The 27,890-nt window shown below is 34.2% G+C and overlaps 2 protein-coding genes across 3 annotated transcripts; both read left to right on the forward strand.

The window, feature by feature from the left end:
• Positions 1-4,868: 4,868 nt before the first annotated feature.
• On the forward strand, positions 4,869-16,686 carry LOC18046623 (nodal modulator 3). 2 transcript variants are annotated; one of them, XM_006444468.2, is made up of 27 exons: positions 4,869-5,060; positions 5,312-5,377; positions 5,503-5,589; positions 5,880-5,936; positions 6,068-6,132; positions 6,268-6,437; positions 6,537-6,598; positions 6,737-6,820; positions 7,176-7,335; positions 8,589-8,704; positions 8,983-9,111; positions 9,620-9,691; positions 9,819-9,914; positions 9,994-10,071; positions 10,682-10,810; positions 11,244-11,426; positions 11,741-11,944; positions 12,049-12,162; positions 12,289-12,539; positions 12,962-13,007; positions 13,089-13,337; positions 13,700-13,930; positions 14,274-14,365; positions 14,826-15,054; positions 15,389-15,745; positions 16,003-16,076; positions 16,185-16,686. In XM_006444468.2, exons 1-27 carry the CDS (start codon positions 4,962-4,964, stop codon positions 16,288-16,290), a joined length of 3,606 nt encoding a protein of 1,201 aa, XP_006444531.1. In that variant the 5' UTR covers positions 4,869-4,961; the 3' UTR covers positions 16,291-16,686. The 2 variants fall into 2 exon arrangements, with proteins under 2 accessions (XP_006444531.1, XP_024043579.1); XM_024187811.1 differs by having other exon boundaries at positions 16,003-16,081; positions 16,185-16,274.
• A 5,119-nt stretch (positions 16,687-21,805) lies between these two features.
• Positions 21,806-26,122, forward strand: LOC18046624 (pentatricopeptide repeat-containing protein At2g31400, chloroplastic). Its single transcript, XM_006444470.2, has 4 exons — positions 21,806-23,980; positions 25,125-25,341; positions 25,422-25,606; positions 25,701-26,122. The coding sequence occupies exons 1-4, from the start codon at positions 22,014-22,016 to the stop codon at positions 25,963-25,965; spliced, it is 2,634 nt and encodes an 877-aa protein (XP_006444533.1). The 5' UTR covers positions 21,806-22,013; the 3' UTR covers positions 25,966-26,122.
• Positions 26,123-27,890: the final 1,768 nt, after the last annotated feature.

Genomic DNA, 27,890 nt, shown 5'->3' on the forward strand with positions numbered 1-27,890 from the left:
ATTTATTTTATTTACAATTTCTATTTAGTTACTGTATTTGCTGTAATTTACCTAGAATGTTTAGTTGTGTTTCAATTTTTGTTGTACTCATACTAGTGCATGTTTTTAACAAATGTTAAAATTCCACTTGATTGTATAGTTATGTCGAAGGTAGAAATCACTAATAAATTCAAGTGAATTATTGACTATAATAGTCTAAAAAAGCAAGCTTTCCATAAGTTTAAAATAATAAAGTAAGAAATTTAGTACAACAAAAACCATTGTCTTAAAAAAAAAAGGAAAGAAAGAAAGAAAGAAAAACCCTTGTTATGAAACAATGAATTTACAGCACTTTAATTTACTCCATTGATCTATTGAATTTAATAGCCTTCATTAGTCCATCGTTTAAAGGATGACTATTTTTACTATAAAGGCCATGAGATTGTAATGTGAGCTATTTCTTTATTTTTCTCTTATTAATTATCAATCTAGTTGAATTATAACACGTTATCAACAGGACTAGTTTATATAAGTGCTGCTATTGGTAAGTATAGAATTTTGGTTTCATAATAATAGTCATTATAAGTATGCTTTGTGTTTGCCATTAGATTGGATATTCTAAAAAAAAAAAAGAATTATGATTTGATATAATATTATTTAAATTAATAGGTTATAATTATACTGTGTTTTCTTTTATGTTTATGATTATATCAATATCAACATCAATATATTGATTGCACAATATTAATATTGCAACCTAAAGTTTTACAATATAAAGAGGTAAATTAAAACTTGAAGTTTAATTACTAAACTTGTCGTTCTAGATAATAATTACCTTATCTGAACTTGAAGTTTTAGATGTACAATAGCATATATATGAATTTGAAAGTTTAAATGTATGCATGAAAAATTTAGACTATGATTCTTTATAGATGGCATATATCAATGTTATTTTATGACATTAAATTTTTCTTCTCTTTCTTATATTATATATTTTTTATATTGATATAAAGTTTTGTATATTATTGTTATAAGTTTTTAACTTATATTATAATTATTCTCAACGCAACATGAATTTTGGGAAAATTAGAACTGAAAGTTTCATGACAATTTTCCAAAAGTATGACATACCACTTAGTTCTAAAAATAATCATATTTTACACGTGAAATGTTTTTGTAGAGAAGACATAGGAGAAGAATTATGAATCATTTCATAATTAGATATTTATCGTACCCCAAAGTGAAGGTAAGTACATTAATTGTGATTTATGTAAAAAGATAATTGAAAAGGGTACGTAGTCATTACCGTCACAGTAGTCATGAACATAATCATCAAAAGTGGAATGTAAATGAGAAATAAGGCAATGTTGGATTAAAAATAATCTTTGAAATCTATGAAAATATTTATTATTAACATGGCTTGTAAGCACATTAGTCACATACATGTAATGCGCTAAAATAATGCCTTGTCAAGTATCTACTAAAGGTAAACAAAATTGAGTGTTTCAATTATATTAATGTTTAAGATCCAGAAGATCTCACTTACATTAGTATCTCCAATCTCTTTTAAAAACAAAGAATGAAAAATTGGTGATATCAAATAGGGTTTAATATTTATCCTTTGTCCTTTATGCATTGTCTTTATATTTTGTTATTATAAAAAATACTATTTAGTTATATTTACTTCTTGAAACTAACATTTGTTGAAGAAAAAATATACATTATATTTGGTCTAACAAATTTGAAGGCTTCCTAAGAGTCATAATCTTGTTAATAAGTATAAATAAATTATGTACTTTAAATGCCTTCTATTCAGTCAGATTCAGAAGAAATTTGTTGAAATGGTTACCATATTGAAAATTTGAAGGAAAGTAATGTAGAGTGTATTCTTTTACTAAAAATATCTCCAGTAAGAATACATGGTAGAAAAGATATTGACTTTACCCTATTAGTTGTACTCTACAATCATAAAAGCAATTAAATTATAAGTTCAATACTCCAAAAATGTTCATGTTGGGACAATATCACTTTGGTTATATAGGATTTACAATGATTTGTTAAATTATTGATAAATCTGATGAACATCCATTAAACAATCAAAATATTTTATAGTCCAATGTGATTATTCACTTACAATAAAAAATTTATGATTAGGTTAATTTTTTCTAAAATGAGTCTTGAAACTCTATAATTTTCAATAAATAATATTTCATACAACTTGTTTTTTGAAGTAAGATGTGAGCTTTATTGAAAAGTTCATTATATTCATTTAGATCTTTGCACTAGTTAATGTGAAAATAAAGTGCGAAAAATACTCATTTGTGAGAAATTGAAATATCTAAAAAATGTATATCGTCATTGATGAGATCATAAACTTGGAAAGACCTTATGAAAAGTTATATACCTAAGAAATGACACAGGCTTAAGAGGTAGCTAAAAAAAAAAAAAAGAGAAAGGTGGTCTATGAACTTTACATAGACAACAAAGGTGTAGAATCATAAAGAAATAATCATCAATGTTATATCTATAGTTATATTAGCTACAAACATTGTAATCTATCAAGATCTACAAATCATTAATGAATTCACAGAAGGCTTGATTGGTCGTAACAGAAAAAAGCAATTTAAGTATAATTGACCTCTCTAGCCAAACATAGAGTATTTGAACTTACATTCCAAACATTTGAAGATGTCGAATTCATTGGGTACAAATGAGTATTTGCGTGGAAACATAATGAATATACTAAGGTCACTAGATATACAATATGCGTAAAGTTTCCTATCCATAATTGATTATTTGAATACATATTCTCCAATAACGAATACCATTATGTTTTGATTTGTAATCAATTTGGCATTTTTAAAAAGACTATAAATATATATCTAGTGAATATAGCAACAGTATATTTGTTTGCACCACTTCACACTTACATCTACTTGAGAATCTCTGAAAGATTTAAAGTGCCTGAAGTATATAAATCAAGTAATTGTAGTTTGTATTTAATTAAGCTATAATGATCCCTATATGGATTGAAATAACCTGGGTGCATGTAGTGTAATATTTTAAGTGGACGTATGCATGATAAAGGAATGATATATAAATGATCATATCTGCTTATGCATATTCATTACAAAAAAATTGAATATGAATATACTATTGTAACAATATATGTCAATGACATGAGTATTGAATATCTAAAAAGATTTATTAAAGAGCTTCTAAAACTATTGAATATCTAAAAGAAAAATTGAAATAAAAGATTTAGGAGAAATAAAATATTATCTTAGCTTGCAGATGGAGCATAAAGATAACAAAATATTTATTTATTAGTCTACATATATTAACAAAATCTTGAAACATTTCAATGTGAATAATATTCATCCATTGAGTACGTCATGGTTGTTTCATCTCTTGAACCTAAAAGGATTAATTTCACCTCAAAGAAAATGATAAAATGATACTTGGACCAAAAGTACTATATTTGAACGCAATAGATGTTTTATAATATTTGACTCATTACATTAGACTTTGCGTTCTCAATGAACTTGTTAGTGGGTTTTAGCTCAACACCAACAATATAACATTAGAATGACGTTAAATATCTTTCGTTACTTTTATGGAACAAAAGACTTAAGGCTATTATATTTAAATGAGCCAATATAAAATCTGAATCTTGTTGGTATGTTGATGTTAGATACCTCTCTAATCCTCACAAAACTTATTCACAAATATGATATGTTTATTCATACAATAGTATGACAATTTCATGGGCATCCACTAAACATAATTTTCTTACCACCTCCTCCAATCACTCAGAGATTTTTGCACTATATAAATCAAACAACGAATCTATACGGTTGCGATATGTCATCCACCATATTAGCTTTGCTTCTACTATAGACTTTTTAGTCATTATATATGATGACCATGATGCTTCCTGCTTGTATTGGTCTAGCTCAAGGAGGATACCTTAAAGGAGATAAATTCGAGAAGACATCATTAAAGCTCTTTTATACATTTAGCTCTAGTAGAGTTAGAAGATTGATACCCACCTATTATTCTCCATTGTTAATTATGCGACTTTATCTACATCATAAGTTGAAATATAACATTGGCATACAACTTTTGAGCAGATTATGTGATTAATCATGCTCTTTTGATGGAGAGAATTTCACTGGGGGAGTGAAATTTTCAAAGGGAAGAACTTCTACAACAAATTGAAAACTTGTGCACTATACTCTTTTTTCCTCTGATCAGGTTCTTATTCCACAAAATTTTACTGGTAAGGTTTTAATAAAGCAATATTAAAGCATGTCTAATCTCATTTATGATCATTTTAAAGTGATGGATATTCAAGGGGGAAGTGTAATGAAATAATGGATGATTATTTAATCTCTTAAATTAATACACTGCATTTAATCTGTTGAATTAATAGCCTTCAGTTGTTCATTCCTTTAATTTAAAGGGTGATTATTTTCACTATAAATAGTAATGAGATTGTAATGTAAATCATACCAAAAATATCGAAGAATTCAATAAAAGAAAGAGTTAATAGCCTCTGTTATTTTTCTTTTATCAATACTCTTATTCAATTATCAAACTAGTTAAATTATACCAACCTCTTCGTTGTTACAACAAAGTGTTAAAAACCAAAAAAAGGAAACCTAGTCAGTTAGGGGAAGAAAAAAAAAATGAACCGTCAACATCTTAAATTCATGATATGGGCGTGTGTTATTTTAAACGTAATAGGGTTAAAAATGTAAATTTAAGAAATAGGGGTTGAATGAGAATTTCGAAAGGGTGTAAATAAAATCAGACTCCAATGCGGCCCAGCCCACTTTATAAAACCTCGATTGCGTCAGCGCATCTTCATTTGAAACAATAAAACCCATGAACCCCCTATTCTCAAGCGTTTTGGTGTATTTGGTTTATGAATCTCAAGTGAAGCGCTAGTTCCATTCTCACCGAAGATTTACAAGAAAATGAAGAGCAGGGATACACTAACTTATCTCCTGATCATAATTTACTCAATTGCTGCCGTCTCCGCTGATTCGATCCATGGTTGTGGCGGATTCGTCGAGGTGAATCTTTATCTCTTTATTATTATTGCCTTTTTCTGGCTGCGGAGAGAATGCAAGAAAAGAAAGAAAATGGAAGAAAAGAAGGAGGAATCTAAAATCTTGGATAAATAAGGCTAATTCCCAGATACCTAGCTATGACGGAGTCTTTTTCCACTGAACGTAAAAATGCGGATCTAACGTTCTTGTGTTTTAAATTGGCATCAATTTTGTTGTTAGGAGAGTCAGTCTAACAAGGAATCGCTGTTTTATAGGCGAGTTCATCCTTGATAAAATCGAGGAAAGCAACGGATGCAAGATTGGATTATTCTCATGTTACTGTAAGAATAACCACTGTTTCTTACTAAAATAATCGGTTATACTATTGACTTTTTTTTTTTTTTAAATGTAACATGAGTCTTGAAATTTGTTGTGGGATATAACTATATCTTTTTCCAAATTTTAGGTTGAACTGCGTACATTGGATGGACTGGTGAAGGAGAGTACCCAGTGTGCTCCCAATGGTTATTACTTTATTCCAGTATATGACAAGGTGTGTTTCAAATTTAGTTGTTCTTGCGTTAGTCTTTAGATTATATAGTACTTACTATTGCTCCGTGCTTGCTGTTACAGAGAGTGGGGCAAATTCTATTAACCATTAAGTGATTATTATTTTCCCAATAATGTCTTCAAAGTTAGGTTTTATTCCATAAATTTTTTATTTATCCCTTCCAAACAACCCAGTGACCCATGGAGCCAAGGCCTATCATACATATGCTTGTTTTATACAGCCTGTTCTTGCATTTATTTGAGTTCATCTGATCAGTTTTATTTCTATTTCAGGGTTCTTTTGTGATTAAAGTCAACGGACCGGAAGGATGGTCATGGAACCCAGATAAGGTCCGTCAGTTCACTGTACTTGCACATAATTTCTCATGCTCTAGGTTTCCTTATCCTCCTCTGCCGTCTGTATTGTTTAGTCCCAAAATTAACTTCATGTTTAACCAAGCCAAAGAAATTGCAATTTGTAGGTGGCAGTCACTGTTGATGATACTGGTTGCAACGGTAACGAAGACATTAATTTTCGATTCACTGGGTTCGTTTTGATTTTTTTCATGTTAAAATTTATTTTTGATAATTGTCTGAGTTATATCATTCTCAATTTGAGTTCCAAGCTTGCCTCACTCTACATGTCTTGAAATTCACCATTCACACGTTAATAAATTTGAAGGTTTACCCTATTGGGTAGAGTTGTGGGAGCCATTGGTGGAGAGAGCTGTCTTGATAAAGGTGGAGGTCCTTCAAATGTGAATGTTGAACTTCTGTCTCATAGTGGTGATCTCATATCATCGGTCATAACATCATCGGAAGGGAGTTACTTGTTCAAAAACATCATTCCAGGTATAAAAGGCCCACTTCTTATCTTGTGCTTACGCGCCTGCACGCATATATTCTGAAAAATGGGGTTACTATACTGCCAATATTGCTTTTTGCATGTAGGAAAATACAAATTACGTGCTTCACATCCAAATTTAAGTGTTGAAGTCAGAGGTTCCACGGAGGTTGGATGCTATTGGTTTCAATTTCTTTTTTCACTGTTTTGGGCTGTTATATTTCTTGCCAATCATACCTTTCAATATTGTGGTTTTGATTGCAAATAAACCTTGTAACTAATTCATGTGGAAATACTTTTCTTTCAGGTGGAATTAGGGTTTGAAAATGGTGAAGTTGACGATATTTTCTTTGCCCCTGGGTATGAAATCCGTGGGCTCGTTGTTGCTCAGGTACTGTAGAGCCAGGAGTGGCCTGAATATATATTATTTTTGGTTATTATATTCATCAATTAGTAAGAGATTCTAAAGATTGATAATAAAACTGGAATGTTTTTTACATCTTACCGTTCATTTTTTTTAATGTTATTTTATTTTAAAATTATATCAGCATTATTTTGTTTCATAGTAGAAAAATGGTTTGTTTTCACATTGATTGAGATGGGCTATATTTTGGAAGTAGAAAGTTTTGTTCCTTTGAGTTTTGGAAGTAAAATTGGATCCCAGACTGATCATCATCTAAACATGTGCGGTAGTTTGCTTTTCCCTTTTCCATCAATAATTGAAGTTCATTGTGCTATTTTGTTAGGGAAATCCAATATTGGGAGTGCACATATATTTGTATTCAGATGATGTTGGTAACGTAGACTGTCCACAAGGTTCTGGTAATGCCCTGGGAGAAAGAAAAGCTCTCTGTCATGCTGTATCGGATGCTGATGGAAAGTTCATGTTTAAATCAGTGCCTTGCGGTAATTCTAATGCTCTCAGTTCTATTTGTGAATAAATGTCTAAATTGTATTATATGTTGATTTTCTGTTCATATAACTTCCTTCCCACTTATTTGAATATTTTATAAACCTGCTTCCCTTTATGAATACGTTTGGTATAAGCCCAAAATTAGTCTTTTTAATGCAGTTTAATGTCAGGTTGGTTTTGCAATTTACTTGAGAATTTTTGCACTTGCCAAAAGAAGCTGAGTTTATGTTGCTCCATTGTGGTTGATAGTTGTTAATCTGTAGACTTAGGTAGCTTTTGTTTTTTTGTCGAAATATGAATAGATCTAAGTACAAATGGCATCTTGTTTGTTTTTATAAATAAATAAAAAAAAATTTAAACATGGTTATTGACATTTATGTCCTTGCAAGTCAAAATGAAAAAGTATTAGGTTTTATAGTTTAGGATATAAATATATTTAATAGAGACGTTTTTGTGATATACTATTTACATCCCATTTTGACCTTTTCCTATTCAGATAAAAGTCACAAAAATTTACTTTCTCTATTGAGATGTAAATACTTAAAATCAATCATAAGTTACAAAAAACAAACAAGCAAATTAAAAAAAAAAATCTCAATTTAATAAAACTTCAGACCTCAGACGTTTAACAAACTAGACCTTAGCATAACATCCGGTTGCCGGTCTAGCCATAGCTGTTTTCTGATGAGAAAAGTAGGAATTTTAGGTTAGTTATTGGCGTCTTGAGATGTCAAATTCCCATTCTGCAGTGCTTTTAGTCACTTTAAAGTTCCTGTTTAGCTGCTGAGGTTTTTTTTTCCATATGCATTGTCTTGAAGGATGAGTTTATTTGTACTAGAACTATGATCTTCATTGCTACATTATAACAGAGGTTGATTGTGCTATGGTTGAAAAGGCGGGCAAAAATAAAGCTTATCAAATTCTAGTTAAGATGGATTGGTTTATATGTGTCCTATGAATGACTTTTTACATCCGCTTATGTAACTTTTCATTTGGTTCCTACTTCTGCATATTATTAAATGCTTGATGAAATTGTTAAATTCATATTTATGTCGTATGGGTGCTTTTTTGTCTTCTTATATAACCTTTTACTTGGTGTATATTTCTCAAGATGACATATCACCATTTAGCTGGTTTTATACATCCAGCTAAGCTGAAATGCATTAAGATTCACATATTCATGCATCTTGGCGTTTATTTTGTGATTCTATTGATTCCAGAGTCTGATGAAGTTGATTATTTACAGGACAATATGAACTTGTACCTCACTACAAGGGCGAGAATACAGTATTTGATGTTTCCCCTTCTCTCGTGTCAATGTCTGTTAGGCATCAACATGTGACAGTTCCTGAAAAGTTCCAGGTAAAGTGTTTAGTTGTCCACATTAGGATGCCCGGATTTGCATCCTTAGTTGGCCCTGGATTCTATCCATGCATGTTATCAATCACCCATTTGATGAGATTGGAATGCTTTTGTGATTTGGTCCCAACAGACGCTGTAGATTGTAGACTACTTTATATCTTAAATGCAAAACCACTTTATTTCCTTAAGCTCATGAAACTATTCAGAATTATCGACATTGCTATTCCTTTTGCACATGAATATGAATGTATTCAATTCTCTATTCTCTGTTTTTGTAGGTCACAGGATTTTCTGTTGGGGGTCGTGTAGTTGATGAAAATGACATGGGAGTGGAAGGTGTCAAAATATTAGTTGATGGTCATGAGAGGTCTATTACGGACAGGGATGGCTATTATAAGCTTGATCAGGTATGAAGGAATATATTGTTTATTCGTTTATCTCTGTGGTCATGGATGATCTATGTACGCATTTTGTAGCTGAGCATGCTAACTTTTTGGTGCCACAACATGTTTATTTTGAGGCTGGTGCATGCTAACTTTTTGGTCTTAACACGGTATCAAATTCTCTGTTCTTATTTGCTTTTCATCGTTTGTTTTTGTTTATTTATCCTTAAATCTAAATTTGGTTGATGATAGAAAATAAGTTGCTGCTTCTAAATAGTTTCTTGCGGATTCTCAAGAAATTCCTCTGTATCTGTGGAGCTACTAGGAGATGTACTGAGCTAGCTTTTGTTTCAAACTCAAGATGATTGTCTTTGGTTTATTTGAATTATATCTTACTTTCATGGAGAGTGGATGAATGTTTTCTTGGGCTGATATGAAAGGAATAGATGTGGATGGTCAAGGAAACCAGATTAATGCAGTATAATCAATTCATTTTTTTTTTTTTAATTCGCTAAGCTCTTGATAATTTTAGGTCACATCAAATCGCTATACAATAGAGGCAGTGAAGGTTCACTACAAGTTCAACAAACTGAAGGAGTATATGGTAAAGCATAATTCAAAATGCATTATATATCCTTTTCTTGTTCAATGGGACAGTATATTCATATTTGGGGGTCAACTTACTGATACTTTCCTGGCCTTTTCCCCATTTTAACTGGCATGTCTTTTAGGTTTTGCCAAATATGGCTTCAATTGCTGATATAAAAGCCATTTCTTATGACATTTGTGGGGTAGTTCGGACGGTTGGTTCAGGCAACAAGGTTAAGGTAATTTCCAAATTTACTTTCTTGTCATCTAGATGCATTTGAACTTTGTGCTAATTTGTTATACAATTTTTCATCTCAGGTAGCATTGACTCATGGACCGGATAAAGTCAAGCCTCAAGTGAAACAGACAGATAATAATGGAAACTTCTGCTTTGAGGTATGTTTCGACACAGCCCCACCCTGTCTAAGCACAAACAGAAATTAAATGGAACCTCATTTTGAGGATGGTGAGCGCCTGAGCTGGGTTAAACTTCTTGGTTCATTGTAGGAGATCTAACCAACTAAGCAATCCCCTTGAGGAACCAATATAGTATGAGTACACCAAATTTTTGTGGGATGTTTTTGTTGCTAGTACTATCTTGTTTTATATTGGGTTGTGTGGTTTTTTTTTTTTTTTCCAATACGTTGTGATCCAATGAATCCTTGATGCAAAATGTAAATTTATCAACCTGAGTTTTTAAATCATCTTTTATATATCGTATGGAAGAGGTAGAATGTCTTGTTTAGGATGAATTAATGCAGTTTGATTTTTACTACCAGCAGTAATCTTAAACAGAAAGTTCGATTAAAAAATCGGTACTGGTGTAATTAGATAAATCCACAATTTTACTCAAACAGATAATGTAGTAAGCAATTAGGCATTAAACATAATATAGCCTGCTGTTTTTGAACTCTTTTCCGTAAAATCACATATGCGATTAAGTGTAACACATCTATTTTCTAGATGAGTTACATTCTCTCCTTCTCTGTCTTCATCATTGTTACAGGTTCCACCAGGTGAATACCGCTTATCTGCAATGGCTGCTACACCTGAGAGCTCTTCGGGAATTCTATTTTTACCACCTTATGCAGATGTAGTAGTCAAGAGTCCATTGTTAAACATTGAATTTTCTCAGGTAAAATTATTCATATTTCTCACACTTTGAAAGCGTTAGTTTCATCCTTTATATGGTGGAAGTCAATTTATCAAGTTAAACATAGAATTTTTGTTGGCTGATTGGTCAGGTTATAAAAATGTTGAGCAATTTTTTAGAAGGAAGGTTACTTTATTTTATTCTGTTATTGGTGACAACCAAATTTATAATTGGGGATTTATATATTTTCTTTTTAAGAATATTAGCAAGCTGTAAACAATGCTTCTAAATATCTTCTTCTTCCTTTTATTTATTTATTTATTTTAATTTTTAATTTGTCCTTTTTTTTGTTATAATGAAAAAGGGCACCGCATGGGCATTTCAAAGACCTCACAGGCTTAAAATAAATGAGCTTGCTTTTTGGTAATTTCTTATTGCTGATGCGTTTTTTTTTTTTCCTTAAATCATTATGAAGGCACTGGTCAATGTGCTTGGTAATGTAGCTTGCAAGGAGAGATGTGGTCCACTTGTGACCGTTACCCTAATGAGATTGGGTCAAAAACATTATGATGGGACAGAGAAAAAGACTGTTAGTTTGACTGATGATAGTGATCAGTTTCTCTTTCGTGATGTTCTCCCTGGAAAATACAGGCTCGAGGTACAGTTCTTTTTTTTATATTCTCTTTTATTTTGTTTTACCATTCACGTGCCCCATCCCAATCTAAATTAAACTTATTCCCTTGAAATTGAACCCTTGACCTCTTACTTCCACGCCAAGTAACCAACCAACTGGCTAGTGCTTCTCTATTTCTTATATTATATATTGTAGATAAATGAACAAGAACAGTCATGTGGAGATGGCTATGTAGTTGTGTGTTATCCTACTGCTATTGAAGTGTTTCATGCACTTTGGAGCTTTTTAAAATTTTATGATTTTTGAATCTCCATCCTTATTGTTTGTTGCCTTTTAAGGTCAAACGCACTTCCCGAGAAGCTTCGTCCATGGAAGATAATTGGTGCTGGGAGCAGAGCTTCATTGGTGTGGATGTTGGCACTAATGATGTTAAAGGTGTTGAATTCGTTCAGAAGGGTTATTGGTTAAATGTTATATCCACTCACGACGTAGATGCTTACATGACTCAACAAGATGGCTCACATGTTCCTTTGAAAGTGAAGGTAGTCTTTTTGTTTGCTAGAAACTCCAAGTGAAAATTCATATGAGACATCAGCGATACATATCCATTCATTTATTTTCATACTTGTTCCTTCGTGAAATGCAGAAAGGTTCACAGCATATATGTGTCGAATCTCCTGGGGTTCATAACCTTCACTTTGTTAATCCATGCGTCTTCTTTGGGAGTCCGGTACTGAAGATGGACACATCAAACCCATCGGTACAGTATTTACATAACTTTTCTCTTGTGCTTTGTGACTTTGACATTATGAATGCCTTTTTTCCTTCTATATTTGTTGCATCTAATTTTCCTTTTTTAGTCACATCGTTTATTTTATTTCTGTAGCCTATTTATCTCAAAGGGGAGAAATATCAACTCAGAGGACATATCAATGTTCAGTCTAGGTCACCTATTGGTGTACATGAATTACCTGAAAATATCATTGTGGACATTCTCAATGGTGATGGCAGTATTAGTAATAGAACAACGGCCACACTTACATCCCCTGCAAATGATCAAACAAGCTATGCTGTTTACGGATTTTCTTTGTGGGCTAACCTTGGAGACCAACTCACTTTTGTTCCTAGGGACCCAAGGTACATGTTTCTAATTGCAGTTCTCAATTTTTCTTTATTATCTGTGTCAGTTATACATATCTTGATTATTTTAAGGTTGTACAGCATGCATACAGCTCATTTATCTTGAGCATGTGGAATATGATATATATAAGAGCAGCAGTCATTGTATTATTTACATATTGCTTCATAGGAATGCATGAATCGTTTGGGAAGTGGTATTTTCTTTTGATTAGAGAAAAAAGATTTTACCAGCTCAGCTAATTGTTTTCATTTTATTTTTTCTTGTTTCTCTCTCTTATTATTTTCCCTTGCTTTATCGTGTGGCATCACACCACTATGATTTCTATATCTTTGTGGCTTCTGTTGAACCACTTCTTGCTGTTAACTAGCATTCTCTCTCCACCATTTATGCATTCAAATTTAACTGTGATCTGCTGCAGGGGTAATGAAGAAAAGAAAATCTTGTTTTATCCTAGACAACGTCAGGTGAGCATTACTTGGGGGAGTGCAAAAGTTATTCTGCAATATTGAATCAGTCTTTGTAATTTTCTTATTTCATGCTGTTAGGTCTCTGTGACAAATGATGGTTGCCAAGCTTTAATCCCCGCTTTCTCTGGTCGACTAGGGCTGTACACTGAGGGATCAGTTTCTCCCCCACTTTCTGGTGTTAATATAAGGATTATTGCTGCAGAAGACAGCCAAATTGCTTCATTGAAGAAAGGTCATTTAGCACTTGAAACTTCTACTGGGGCAGATGGTTCCTTTATTGGGGGTCCTCTTTATGACGATATAACCTACAACGTTGAGGCTTCAAAGGTCTGGATGACTTTTCTTTTTCTTTGAGATAATTCTATACAACTCTACTTTCATGTTATATAACTAAATATATTCAAGTGACATGCTTCCTGTAATTAACTAAATATATTCAAGTGACATGCTTCCTGTAATTAACTTATTTCTTTTTTATGTTCTTATGTTTTGTATACTTCTTTTCTTCAGGTAGATCCAAATTCCAAAATGCTATTACAGTATTATGTGGTTGATAAACTAATCACTTGTTTTCTGAGACTGGCCTAACATTTGGTTCTAAATCTGATTATAGTCTCTGATGTTGACAAAAATTCCAATAGTTTATTATAGTTACAGATTCCTTTACATCTCACTTTCATCTTGTGCAGCCTGGCTATTATCTGAGACAAGTAGGTCCAAATTCTTTCTCTTGTCAGAAGCTTAGCCAAATATCTGTACGCATATATTCTAAAGATGATGCTGGAGAACCTATTCCTTCCGTGCTATTATCACTGAGTGGTGATGATGGTTATAGGAATAACTCAGTATCTTGGGCTGGCGGAAGTTTTCACTTTGATAACCTATTTCCTGGGAATTTCTACCTGCGTCCTCTACTCAAGGTACTGTCTTTCTTGGTGGCATTTTGTCCGAATAGATATTATATATTTGTTTCCTATCCCAAAGCCCAATTGAAACATGGTATTTTCAGTTGGGAACTGCTGCCTGCATTCAGAATCTCTGCATTAAGCTATTTAATTCAGCATTGTGGTTAGTATAAAAAATGTTAAACCATGAGTTAAATTGCTCCTTTTGTAGATGTTATTATATTGTTTACCTTGTGACTGTGTGAACTATCTGTCACAAAGTTCAATTTCAGGGTCTGGAACAACATGATTATGTTTGTTGTTAATGCCAGATGCTGCTGCAACTACCTCATTCAATGTTCTGTCCTTGTTTCTGTAGGAGTATGCTTTTTCACCTCCGGCACAGGCAATAGAACTTGGTTCTGGGGAGTCTAGAGAAGTGATTTTCCAAGCAACCCGTGTTGCTTACAGGTTATTTCATTGTCTCTGCTTACCTTGCAGTTGTTGTTTCTTTTGTTTCTTCCCTTCCTTGCAAAGAGAATACAGCTTCACTTTCTTTCTCCTTTTGGTTAAAATATGAACCTGGGATCTAAGCCAATTACTTAGTTGCCTCGAACAAGTCTCTATCTGATCACTGCATGGCATTCCTCAAGATGTTACCCTCATACGCTCTGTCTTCTTCTCTATCTTAAACTCCTCGTCTTCAGTCGTCAGATGCTTCAAATATTAAGCTTTAGCTTCGGTGGTTCTTCTCTTGTAGAAATCCCAAGACCAATGGTTGCTTTACATTTTCGTAATTTTCAATTTTCCCTACAATTAATAAAATTAGAATGTTGTATAAACCATACTTACAATTTGCTGCAAATTTCTAGTTGAGGTATTCATCTCCAACATCTATTTCTGAGATACTAATACAGTTGCATTCTCTCAGTGCTACAGGTACAATAACCCTGTTGTCTGGCCAGCCAAAAGATGGCGTGTCAGTCGAAGCACGTTCAGAGTCAAAAGGCTACTATGAGGAGACAGTGACGGATACATCTGGAAGTTATCGTCTCAGAGGATTGCATCCTGACACAACTTACGTAATCAAAGTAGTCAAAAAGGATGGCTTTGGTAGTACTAAAATTGAGCGTGCATCTCCTGAATCTGTTACTGTGAAGGTTAATATTGTTGCATTATTTTATTTCATTCATTTTCTTTCACGTTTAAAAAGGTGATGTAATATCAAATATGATTATTGTATGGAAAGAATGCCTCAGAATGTTATTTCAACATCTTTTATGTATATGAGGTCCTTGTAATGCTGAGAACCTATTTTTGTTATCTAGATGAAGCTGAAATTCCAACAGAAAAGATAAAAAGGGTTCTACCAGATATCATACAGAGGGTCTTTCTAATATGTTCACTCTTATTATTATTTTTTTTTGCTTATCATTTGTTCTTATTGGCATTCAATATGTGAACTCTGGTGTGCTATCCTGGTTGATTTTGTAGGTTGGATCTGGTGATATCAAGGGATTGGACTTTTTGGTCTTTGAACAGCCAGAGAAGACTATTTTAAGTGGCCACGTTGAAGGAAATAGAATCAAAGAACTAAATTCACATCTCCTGGTGGAAATCAAGTCAGCTAGTGACACGTCTAAGGTGGAGTCTGTTATTTCGCTACCAATGTCCAACTTCTTCCAGGTGAAGGACTTACCCAAGGGTAAGCATCTTCTGCAGCTGAGATCTAGTCTCCCATCAAGCACCCATAGATTTGAATCGGAGATTATTGAAGTTGATCTAGAGAAAAATGCACAAATTCATGTGGGTCCACTCAGATACAGTGTTGAAGAGAATCATCACAAACAGGTATATTTCAGTTATGACAAATGCATAGTGTCAGTTAGAACCTTGCACATGACAGAATAATAATGAGTTGGAGATTATTTCTCACCCTCCGATAAATAATTGATTGTTGATTTCATGTTCTTACCATTAGGTATTGTATTGTTTTTGTTTCTTATTTTCAACTTCTGTGTCTTCTACCTATAAAGAACTCTAGCTCTAGTAGGTTAATTTATGAAGTAGATCCTTTTCTCTTCCATAACCTTTTTCCTTTCCAACAGGACTTAACTCCTGCACCAGTATTTCCCCTTATTGTTGGAGTATCAGTGATTGGTCTTTTTATCAGTATGCCAAGGTAAGGTAGCACTTTTTACCCCATTATGTTCTTGCTTCTTGAAGTAGCATAATTTTAAATGGACTCTGGTTATTGATTATTATTTTTCTTTATTATATTGTACTGAAGATTGAAGGATCTATACCAAGCTGCAATGGGAATTCCAACACCTGGGTTTATTGCGACTGCAAAAAAGGAAGCACGGAAGCCAGTTGTGAGAAAGAAGACATACTGAATATCCGTTTTGCAGTCATTATGGGATTACACTAGTAACATAAGGATAGGTAAAAGTACAAACAAAGGGAAGGAAAGGGATGATGGAAACAAAGAAAGGGAAAAGCTCAACTGTCTAGATGGGTTTATTGCCACTGTAAAAGGCATCTCCGTGTAGTAAGAAGGATAGAAGAGATCCCATTTTTCATCGACACAAGGGCTTAAAAATTGACAACTAAGGTTAGTTGAGGGTTTTTTTATTTTCTTTTTCTTTTTTTTAACTTCCTTAGGACGTTTGGCGCGATTATATTTACAATTTTGTATGTTCCATCTTGAAAGGAGGGGCTGTTTTGTATGTACCCATTTGAAGAAATTTATTAAAATAGCACAAAACTTAATGCAGTCGATTTTATATAAATTCGAGCTCTTCGATGCCATGGGAACAATTGGAATCGGATGCACATTCGTTTCAAGCGGGATCTACTTTAGACTAGAATTTTCACCTGGTTCAGGTAAATGCCTTGGGACACCATCTTGCTCGGTTTGTGGAATCTTTTGTTTTTCACTTCGAGACGCTGCACCCGCACTAATCTGTTTAACTTGGTACATTATTTATAGTTATATTAACTAGTTATACCATAGGACAAAACTAGGATCTTACTCCCAATGGTTTGTAACTTTGTATCAAAATCGATTAGTTGAATCTGCGCAACCATAAAGTACACTCTTTTTGAGCCGATATGAACTTATGGAGTCTGAAAGTATCATATCACTTCATTTAGCAGTTGATGAGAGATCGTTCCCCGAGAGCACTTGATTTATTGGAGTAGATGAAGAAACAAAGAAGGATTTAGAAAAGCCTGATTAAAATAAGAAAAAAGAAGAAGAAGACAAACCACAAACGTCGAGAAGGGTTGAAGGAGAGAGCATAGAGGTAAGGAAAAGATACAATTATGTGCCAAAATTTTGGAATCTTTTAGCCTATCTAATTTTTAACAAACAACCGGGGCTTCAGCATTAACAATAAAAAGAAGCATTTGCACCATTGAATTACTTTTCCGTTAAATCGAAGGTGAAAGTGGGATAACAAAATAAAATCTAAATAATAAAACAAAATAAAATTGGGAGTATCTTGCACCTGTCGGACCCTAAATTATGATATGATAAAAATAAGAACGAGGCATAAGCGAAATGGAAAATTCCTGTAATTATGGCAGATTTCGCAATAATAACAAATAGTGATATTTAAGGCTTGTTCGGTACCATTTTTGAGCCTTTGTTTTCATTATCGTTTTGAGAGTACAGGGATAATACATGTTCAAATGAGCTGAATTCAAAAAATAGATTACAAAGAAGAAATTTAGATTCACTTTTATAATTGTTAAAGTAAGAATATGTTTAATATGTTCTCCACGTATTAGAAAACTTATAAACTCAAAAATAAATTAAAGGGAAAAGGATATAGAGACCCCCAATATTTGAATAAGAGACACAGAGACCCCCAACGTTTGAAAAAGGGACACAAAATCCCCTAATGTTTAAAAAAAGACACTCAGACCCCTATTTGTTAACAGAAATTATAATTTTAAAGTGCAATTACCATTATACCCTTATAGCATATTAAAAAATAATTGTTCATTGTCCAATTTATTCCTATATTATTAATAAAATTACGAATATAACTTCATTACCCAATTTTTTCATTTAATTTTTATCAAATTTTCTCTTCAAACTAAATAAATTTAATCCATTGCTCAAGAATAAAAATAAATTAAATTGATTATTAATATAATAAAAATAAAAATTCTCCATATGTCAATTTATTGAATATGTTATTTAGTACAATTACGATTATGTAATTATTGTTGTAACCAATTTTTTTTATTTTTTTGATTATATAAGTTTAAATGGAGAATTGTTATTTTTATTATATTAGTAATCAATTTAATTTATTTTTATTCTTGAGCAATGGATTAAATTTATTTAGTTGAAGAGAAAATTTGACAAAAATTAAATGGAAAAATTAGATAATGAAGTTATATTTGTAATTTTATTAATAATATAGGAATAAATTGGACAATGAACAATTCTTTTTTAATATGCTATAAGAGTATAATGGTAATTGCATTTTAAAATTATAATTTCTGTTAACAAATAGGGGTTTGAGTGTCTTTTTTTAAATATTAGGAAATTTTGTGTTGCTTTTTCAAACATTGGGAGTCTCTGTATCCCTTATTCAAACATTGTGGATCTCCGTGCCCTTTTCCCTAAATTAAAAAACAAAATCCAAATGCTCTTAGCCTAATCTCTTCATCCCCATCTCTTCGTCCAACAACTTTGACTCCCTCTCTCTCAATCTACTCATAGTGGCTATTACTCTCTCTTGGTGTGCCCAAATTAGTTGTACTCCATCTCCGCCGCTGCTATTGTTTCTATTCCGTCTCCACTGCTGCTGCTACTCCGTCTCCACCGTAGCTACTTCGTCTCTGTATCCCTTATTCAAACATTGTGGATCTCCGTGCCCTTTTCCCTAAATTAAAAAACAAAATCCAAATGCTCTTAGCCTAATCTCTTCATCCCCATCTCTTCGTCCAACAACTTTGACTCCCTCTCTCTCAATCTACTCATAGTGGCTATTACTCTCTCTTGGTGTGCCCAAATTAGTTGTACTCCATCTCCGCCGCTGCTATTGTTTCTATTCCGTCTCCACTGCTGCTGCTACTCCGTCTCCACCGTTGCTGCTTCGTCTCTGCCATTGCCGCTACTGCTCTCTCTGCTCCATCTCTACTATTGTGAGTTATTGGTTTTTTTTTTTATTTGAGTAAATTTTTAGTAATTATTATTTCTTTTGTTAATGTGGTTTTATTCTTGTTTAGAATTAATTATCTTTTTGTGGTGGAAAATCGTGCAAATGCATACTATCTACCATTTTGATGTTGAGTTTCACAGCAAAACATTTGGGGGTTGTGAGTCATCGAGAGTATTGGTTGCCCTTGTCTAATTCCATTGTCATTTTATTTAATATATTAGGGACCCAAAGCATATTAATGCAAAAATTATGGAGATTAGGATGAATTGATCATAATAATATCATACTGCATTCATTTAGATGCGATTGTTTCAGTGTCCATTGCCTTGAATTCATATGATTTCATTGTTCTTAATTTTTTGTTGTGCTGTGAAAAAATGAGTTAAAAAAAAAATAACAAGAGCGTGGTCTTGATTTGAATTGGTCAATTTATAGTATAATATATTTGATTTTGATATGTCCAATTTTGAATCTATGACATGTTGCTGAAATTTTCATGCTATGTTAAATTTGATTAATTCCTAATGTTTAAGCTATGTGTATGTAGGAGCATTTTCTTTAATTTGATTAATAATATGTAGATAGGTAGATAGATAGATAGATAGTAACATTCAATTTTAATTTATGACATGTTGCTCAAATGGCTTTCATGCAATGTTGAATTTGATTAATTTCAAAATGCAAGTGATAGGTTGCGGTTGAGGACTTTGATGTGGAAGATATAGCTACCAATGAAGAAGGAGATATTAGTAGGTCATTTACTAATATTGATTTATCTCTAGAAGTGTTGTAAAGATAAATGATACAAGAGATCGAATTGCAACTTTTATGTAGTATGATTACGCATGTAATGCATGATGTTTATCATGTAATTTTTTATAATTATTTTGTTTAAATCATGTGTTGTAATTTTTATCTTAATTATAGTGTAAAAGTAATGACAATATAAATTTTTTTATTAATGCTAATACTAAAATTTTATCATCATGTGATTTTTTTATAATTATTTTGTTTAAATCATTTATGGTATGTTTATGTATGTATTAATTCAACAATTATTTTCTAACTATAAATATAACTCAAATATTTAGTAAAAACTGTTTTTCAAAATGATACTACCGAACACATATTCATTATTTTAATCATTTTCAATTGTCTACCGAATGCATATTAATGTTTTTAGTTTTAAAATACAAAATACAAGATACAGAAAATAATATCAGACGCATACTTAACAATTACAAAATACTATTTTCATTCTCATTTTTAATTTTAGAAAATAAAAATTCAAAAACAATACCAAATAGGCCCTTAGCCTTCTTAATTTATATATCAGCCAGATTTTTTAATTATTCTATTCATTTTCATAATTAACCTCATTAAAAGTAAAAAAATAATAACAATAATTATATTTATTTTTTCTCTCTCATCAATTCTTTCTCTCGAGTCTCGACCATCACCACCACCTCTCGCTACAAATCCCATTGGCTTTGTAGAATCATTTTATAAATTTCATCTCATATATAATTTCTCAAATTTTTCTTCAATCCATTTTCCATTTTAACTTCTCCAACAACTCAAAGAGAGATGGCGAGAGAGATGCAAAAGAACGGCATGTATATCCAACAAAATGAATCCGGATTTGGTATCCACAAAACTTTGTTGATGATGATGGTTGAGAAAAAAGAACTGGTACAGACTTAATGATCGCTCCAAATTTTATTTGGAATTGAGACAAACCAATTTCCACTTGGAATTGAGACAAACCAACCTTTTCGGATTCTACCTTAAATAGATGGGTAGATATAGGAGCAGCCAATCTCTCATGAGCCAAATTTTGTTTTTGCCCATCATGGCGTTTACCAACCAACCAATACAGTAAAAGAAACTTGGGCCTCAATCTACCTGCTCCCACCGCGTTGGAATTGCTGTAGCCTGTACAAAGGTGTAAGCGTGCGTAACCTTCACATTTTCTAAATTGACATATCACTCCTGCGGTAAAAATATAGAGTTCTTGAAATAATAATAATAATAATTTTAAAGATTATACAAATAAAATTTTCCAAGATGAAGTCGCCATTTCTGCATATAGCTTCGGGTGACCAACAAGGAACTGGAATTTAGAATTTTGCAGTTTGAATAATTTTAGCATATATAAACAACTGGAGTAATAAATTATTATAAGTATGTCAAGCTCAAATCTCTGTATTTCTCGAGGAACAGCCAGCAAAGATGCATTCATAGATACCTACCGCGGCCAGTTTCTTTGAATGGATTGTTGATTCACTGTTGAATCTGCAGAAAAAGTCGTGACGTAAATGCTGTCATTTACAGGTATTGTTACGCTCACTACTCCGTGACAGAAACCGAGTTGTTGGGCAATCACAGTGAGTATCTTCCTAAGCCAAGGTCTACTCCTGTTTCAATCTCACCGTTAATTAATTACTCACACAAACTGTGCTGACGCCAAGCAAGTGGGGGTTCCTCCGTTGATTCATCCACGTCGCGTGTAGGTCCCAGAGTCATCATGTACGGTCCTGAGTCAGTAGAGTTCGATAGGTCAATGGACCAATCCTTTTTTCCGCTATTTGAGCAAATTTTGCCAAATTAAAATTACCAAATGAAGCCCAAAATGGTCACAAAAAAATGTTGTGGGACCCAAGAGACGTAGATTCCAATGTCTGAACCAACAACTCTCCAACTCAGCTAAGTTTTGTTATATTCACAATCTCTCTCTCTCTCTCTCTCCAAATCTTATCGCTTCGCTGCTTTCTCACTCCCAAATGTCCTCGACAACAGCAATGGCCGCTTCATCTCCTTCTTTTCTCACCAAACCCCCCCTAAACCCTCTTTAGCCTCCAGAACGCTCCTATCTCGTATCTATCATATACACGTATACACGTATTTATCTACAAAAATTGGGGAGCTTGACCTGAATGGCGTCAACGCCGCCGCACTGTTCAATCACGGCGACAAAGCCGTACCAAAATCATCAGTATCCACATAACCATCTCAAAAACAATCACCACCGTCAATCTCACCACCCAAGCTCTCGCCCTCACTGGACTTCTCATAAGGTCTCCCTCACCAAACCCCCTCTCTCCCCCTCACCCCGCAATGCACCGAAGCCGGCTGCTACCTCCACTACCGTCGCCCCAAACCCTAAACCTTTCCATTCTCTCTCTCCACTTCCCTCCTCAAAATCCGAACTTGCTCCTGATTTCTCCGGCCGCCGGTCCACTCGCTTCGTTTCCAAAATGCACTTCGGGCGCCCCAAAATTGCTATGAGCACGCGCCACTCGGTAGTAGCTGAAGAAGCACTTCACCACGTCACTGCTTTCGCTAGAGATGACGTGTCTCTCGGTGATATTTTGAAAAAGTTCGAGTTTAAACTCTGTGGTGCTGACGACTACACGTTCCTGCTTCGAGAGCTTGGAAACCGAGGTGAGTGGTCAAAGGCCATCCAATGTTTTGCCTTTGCAGTCAAAAGGGAGGAAAGAAAGAATGATCAAGGGAAATTAGCGAGTGCCATGATCAGCATTCTTGGTAGATTAGGAAAAGTTGATCTTGCTAAGAATATTTTCGAAACTGCGTTAAATGAAGGTTATGGAAACACTGTATATGCTTTTTCTGCGTTAATTAGTGCTTATGGGAGGAGTGGTTATTGCCAAGAGGCCATAAGTGTGTTTAATTCTATGAAAAGATATCATTTAAAGCCGAATTTAGTCACTTACAATGCTGTGATTGATGCGTGTGGTAAAGGGGGTGTAGATTTTAAGCATGTGGTGGAGATTTTTGATGATATGTTAAGAAATGGAGTGCAGCCTGATCGAATAACGTTTAATTCTTTGCTTGCCGTGTGTAGTAGAGGAGGATTATGGGAGGCAGCGAGGAATTTGTTCAATGAGATGGTTCATAGAGGGATTGATCAGGATATTTTCACTTATAATACTCTATTAGATGCCATTTGCAAAGGTGCGCAAATGGATTTGGCTTTTGAGATCATGGCGGAAATGCCCGCCAAGAATATCTCTCCCAATGTTGTGACTTATAGCACAATGATTGATGGGTATGCAAAGGCTGGGAGATTAGATGACGCTTTGAATATGTTTAGTGAAATGAAGTTTTTGGGAATTGGGTTGGATAGGGTTTCATATAATACAGTGCTCTCGATTTATGCCAAACTTGGTAGGTTTGAGGAGGCTTTGCTTGTTTGCAAGGAGATGGAGAGTTCTGGGATTAGGAAGGATGCTGTGACTTATAATGCACTTTTGGGCGGATATGGGAAGCAAGGGAAGTACGATGAAGTTAGAAGAATGTTTGAACAGATGAAAGCAGATTGTGTATCACCAAATCTATTGACTTACTCGACCTTGATTGATGTGTACTCAAAAGGTGGTTTGTATAAGGAGGCAATGCAAATTTTTCGAGAGTTTAAGCAGGCAGGATTGAAGGCTGATGTGGTGCTTTATAGTGCACTTATAGATGCCTTGTGTAAGAATGGTCTGGTGGAGTCAGCTGTATCTTTACTGGACGAGATGACAAAGGAAGGAATTAGGCCTAATGTTGTCACTTACAATTCCATAATTGATGCCTTTGGTCGGTCTGCAACTACAGAGTGTACGGTTGATGATGTCGAAAGAGATCTCGGGAAGCAAAAGGAATCAGCAAATTTGGACGCAATGTGTAGTCAGGATGACAAGGATGTCCAGGAGGCAGGAAGGACAGATAATCAAATTATAAAAGTTTTTGGGCAGCTAGTTGCTGAGAAAGCAGGTCAAGGGAAGAAAGAGAACAGATGTAGACAGGAGATTTTGTGCATTTTGGGTGTCTTTCAAAAGATGCATAAGCTGAAAATTAAACCAAACGTTGTTACTTTTTCAGCCATTCTAAATGCTTGCAGGTAGAGTCCGTTGTCTGCTTATTTCCATCTTCTACAAGGATCGTGCCATATGATCTTATTTTGAAAATTTTGAACTTGGTATAATTATATTTTAATCTTTATCTGTTGGTGGTATATATTTCCCAAAATTTAAGCTTGTTGGTTGTTCTTGATGCTCCAGCCTAAAGGATGATGTCAGTGGATTTTTTATTTTGCTCTATTTTTAGAATTATGGTAATTTTGGAACATGCTAGTTTAATCAAACAGCAAGTGTACCTCCTGCTAAATTTGATGGCTGGAACATGACATATCTGAAATGTAACTGCTAGTTTAATAATGATCAAGAAAGATATTGTGTTCTTTTTATCAGTATTTGTAAATGTAACTGGTATCTTCCCATGTGCATATTACATGCTATCGGCAAATGTAAGAAGTCTGCTTGCTGTACATCCAGCTTTTGCATGGATGTGATTTAAGTTAGAGCAATAATTTCTCAAGACATTGAGCCTGACTTGTTCATTTGCCTTTTGACATCAGTTTTAGTTAGTGCCTGTTTGGTATGGCTTATTTAATGGTCATAAGTGCTAATTTAATCTCATAAGCTCTTTTCAAATTTTTTTATTGTTGTTTGGTTGTTTTTTGAGTAGGGCTTTTAAAGATTAAATAAGTTATTTTGACTCTACTTGTAATAGTTCAAATTTTAGTCTTTTAGGAGTAAATGTTGAAAAGCTTTTTTAAAATGTTAGTATGTCTAAAGTATCATTTCTTTATTTCATTTCTTCATAACAAAACTTTAAATAACTTGTCTATTAGAGTAATTTTACAATTTTTAATAACATCTCTCACTGACAACCAAACAACTAAAATTTTTTTAGTAAAAGCTTTACTTGTAAAATCTCTACTTAAATAAGCTCTATTTGAAAAGTTATACCAAACGGAGTCTTAATTGAATGATAAATCCCTGTGTTTGGATTCTTTGTAGTTCCCACACTTAACAATGAGGAATCAACGTCCAAAATAAAATTTTTGGTTCCATTTTGTGCACTTAAAACAGTGGAAAAAAAGTGCTAACTCTTTTCTTCTGTCATTGTCTGCTTTCCTCTTTTTCATTTATAAGTTGAAAATATGAGTGGATTTTATTCACACTCTCTATCTTTATGTGCAGCCGTTGTAATTCATTTGAAGATGCCTCAATGTTATTGGAAGAGCTTCGTTTGTTTGATAATCAGGTCTATGGTGTGGCACATGGACTTCTTATGGGTTATAGGGATAATATCTGGGTTCAAGCCCTGTCCCTCTTTGACGAAGTAAAGCTGATGGACTCGTCTACTGCTTCTGCCTTTTATAATGCTCTGACTGACATGCTCTGGCACTTTGGTCAGGTTAGTTTATATTATAGCTGCCAAGTACATGTTCAGTTAAAGCTCAGTTGGGTTTCTAATGATTTTTTGTTATTCCACAGAAACGAGGAGCCCAGCTGGTCGTGCTAGAAGGTAAACGTCGGCAAGTATGGGAGAATGTGTGGTCTGAGTCGTGCTTAGATTTGCATCTCATGTCTTCTGGCGCTGCTCGAGCAATGGTTCATGCATGGTTACTGAACATACACTCAATTGTGTTTGAAGGTCACGAATTACCAAAACTGTTAAGGTATATGATTATTTGCCTTTCTGTTGCAGATGAATGTTTGCTTTTATTAAAATTTCACTTAAATAGGATATACTTAAGCTGCTCTTTTCTTTAGCATCTTGACTGGATGGGGCAAACACAGCAAAGTTGTGGGGGATGGTGCACTAAGGCGAGCTGTTGAGGTGCTCCTCACTGGAATGGGTGCACCATTTTGGGTAGCAAACTGCAACTTAGGCAGATTTATATCAACAGGACCCATGGTCGCTTCTTGGTTAAGAGAATCTGGCACGTTAAAGGTGCTTGTTCTTCATGATGATAGAACTCATTCAGAAAATGCAGGGTTTGATGAAATGCTCAATATGCAGACTCTTACCTTGTAGCTGTTCGAATCTGTTTACTTTTTATTTTTATTTTTTTCCCATTTCCCTACATGTTTATAGTAGCATCAGAAAATGAACATATACAGCTTCATGTTTTGTGCTCTACCGATCTCTCTTTCTCTCTTATAAATCCTTTTTGTAGTTGTGTTGCTTTTAACGTGCTATTCCTGCAGTGTTCTGTCAGATGGTCCAGGCAGAAAGAAAACCACAATGGCTTAATATTTTCGTCTGAAGGTAGGAATCTCGACTATTATGAATAGGTTCCGTAAAATATGTTTTTTGTCCACATAATGTTAATATGTATCTCAGCAAGGCTTAACAGTGTATTTTTGTCGTGTTTGAGACTCTGCCTTAGCCCTGCCAGTGGTGTGAAAAAACTACTGGGTAAATATTAATATATTGTTGGCTAAACAAACAGCTGAAAACACACCGAGAAACAGGCAGGAAGACATTTACTAATTTATTTCATCGAAATTACGCCCCAAATGATCTGATACTTTGTTGCATCAACGGCACTCATAAGTAATCACAATTGGTGCTGAACTAATATGTTATGCCTCACGCTCGTTTTACGTTGGCTGCATGGAGGAGGTTGATGAGTCATATACAAGCCATCAACATAATCGTAGTCGCTAGAGACGTTAATTGGCTTCCTATTCTCACGCGATCAAGTTTCCATGGTCGTACAATCGTTTACATCTCTTTTAGCAATTCCTCGTTTTAGAAGCCAAAAAGGGGGAAAAAAAAAAGAAAAAAAAAGAAAAAGAAAAGAGAAACGAAGTAAAAGCATACCGTATGCAATTTCCGTCTTCCACTCCACGGAAACAAAACTTTGTGGTGCTCGTTTCCAAAGAATTGCGATAACAATCGTGCGATTGGATCAGGAGGAATACTGAATGAACCTTTTACTGCCTGCGTACGCCCTTGTTTCGACGAGGGGCGGAATGCTTATTGATTAAAATTTATCCCATCTTATTGTTATAATCTTCCTTAATTTAGACTTATTTGTTTCGTTGTTTGTTCCCTTCTGCTGTGAGTCGTCATCCATATTGCACGTGACAATCGGAATTAAAAGATAACTTCGCATGTGTAGCTTTTGGGCCGTGGCTGAAAGCAGTGATGGCCCATCACTCTTCACATTTGATTTCCTTATCTTTGGGGCTTAAGCCCATCCAAATCCAAACTAATAAGGCCCAAATCTTCAAAGTCAGAGCTCCCCGCCACTGGTAAATTGGGGGTATACATAAATTGACCGCACACGTACCCAACTCAATTGTCAAACATAGCGGCCCACGCAACAAACTCCTCCCTGACGCCTCTTCATTCCGCGCGGTGCCAGTGCTTACCAACCAAAGAAGAAGGTGAGTTTTAGCAAGATACGTAACGTACTTATCTCCTGATTTCTAACCAACTGCACTAATGGTTAGTGGAATAGCTATTATGGACTCGGGAAATCCGTAACGGAGGCAAGTATAATCCACTGACTCATTACACCGTGTTGGAGTGATAACATAATCGTGGTGAGTTCTACGTACCCATCTAGGTGCTTCGATAATGGCCTTCACATTCAATTGCTATTTGGATTTTCCTTCTAATGTCTTTAGTACAGAGCTCATATTGCACTTGCACGTTTTCTATTGGCAAGAGAAAGAGCTAGCGAAAGGTTGGTATTACGTTGTTGAGGGTTGCTGTTTGATTATAAGTGGCACCGGCCACAAGTTTCCTGTTGACGATTCATCACAATAAGCACTCCGGGTGACGATTCATCACAATAAGCACTCGGGAGAATCAGGAGTGGTGCAATGTACTTTCATCAATATCAAAATTATGACTCGTATCCGCCACTTCCTTTCACACAGTGTAGTAATCCTCCCTTATAAATAGCGTCTTGATGCAAAATATACGGCATCAGATTCAGACGAGCT

The sequence above is a fragment of the Citrus clementina genome, unplaced genomic scaffold (assembly GCF_000493195.1).
Source record: "Citrus clementina cultivar Clemenules unplaced genomic scaffold, Citrus_clementina_v1.0 scaffold_3, whole genome shotgun sequence".
In the NCBI taxonomy this organism is placed as follows: Eukaryota; Viridiplantae; Streptophyta; class Magnoliopsida; order Sapindales; family Rutaceae; genus Citrus; species Citrus x clementina.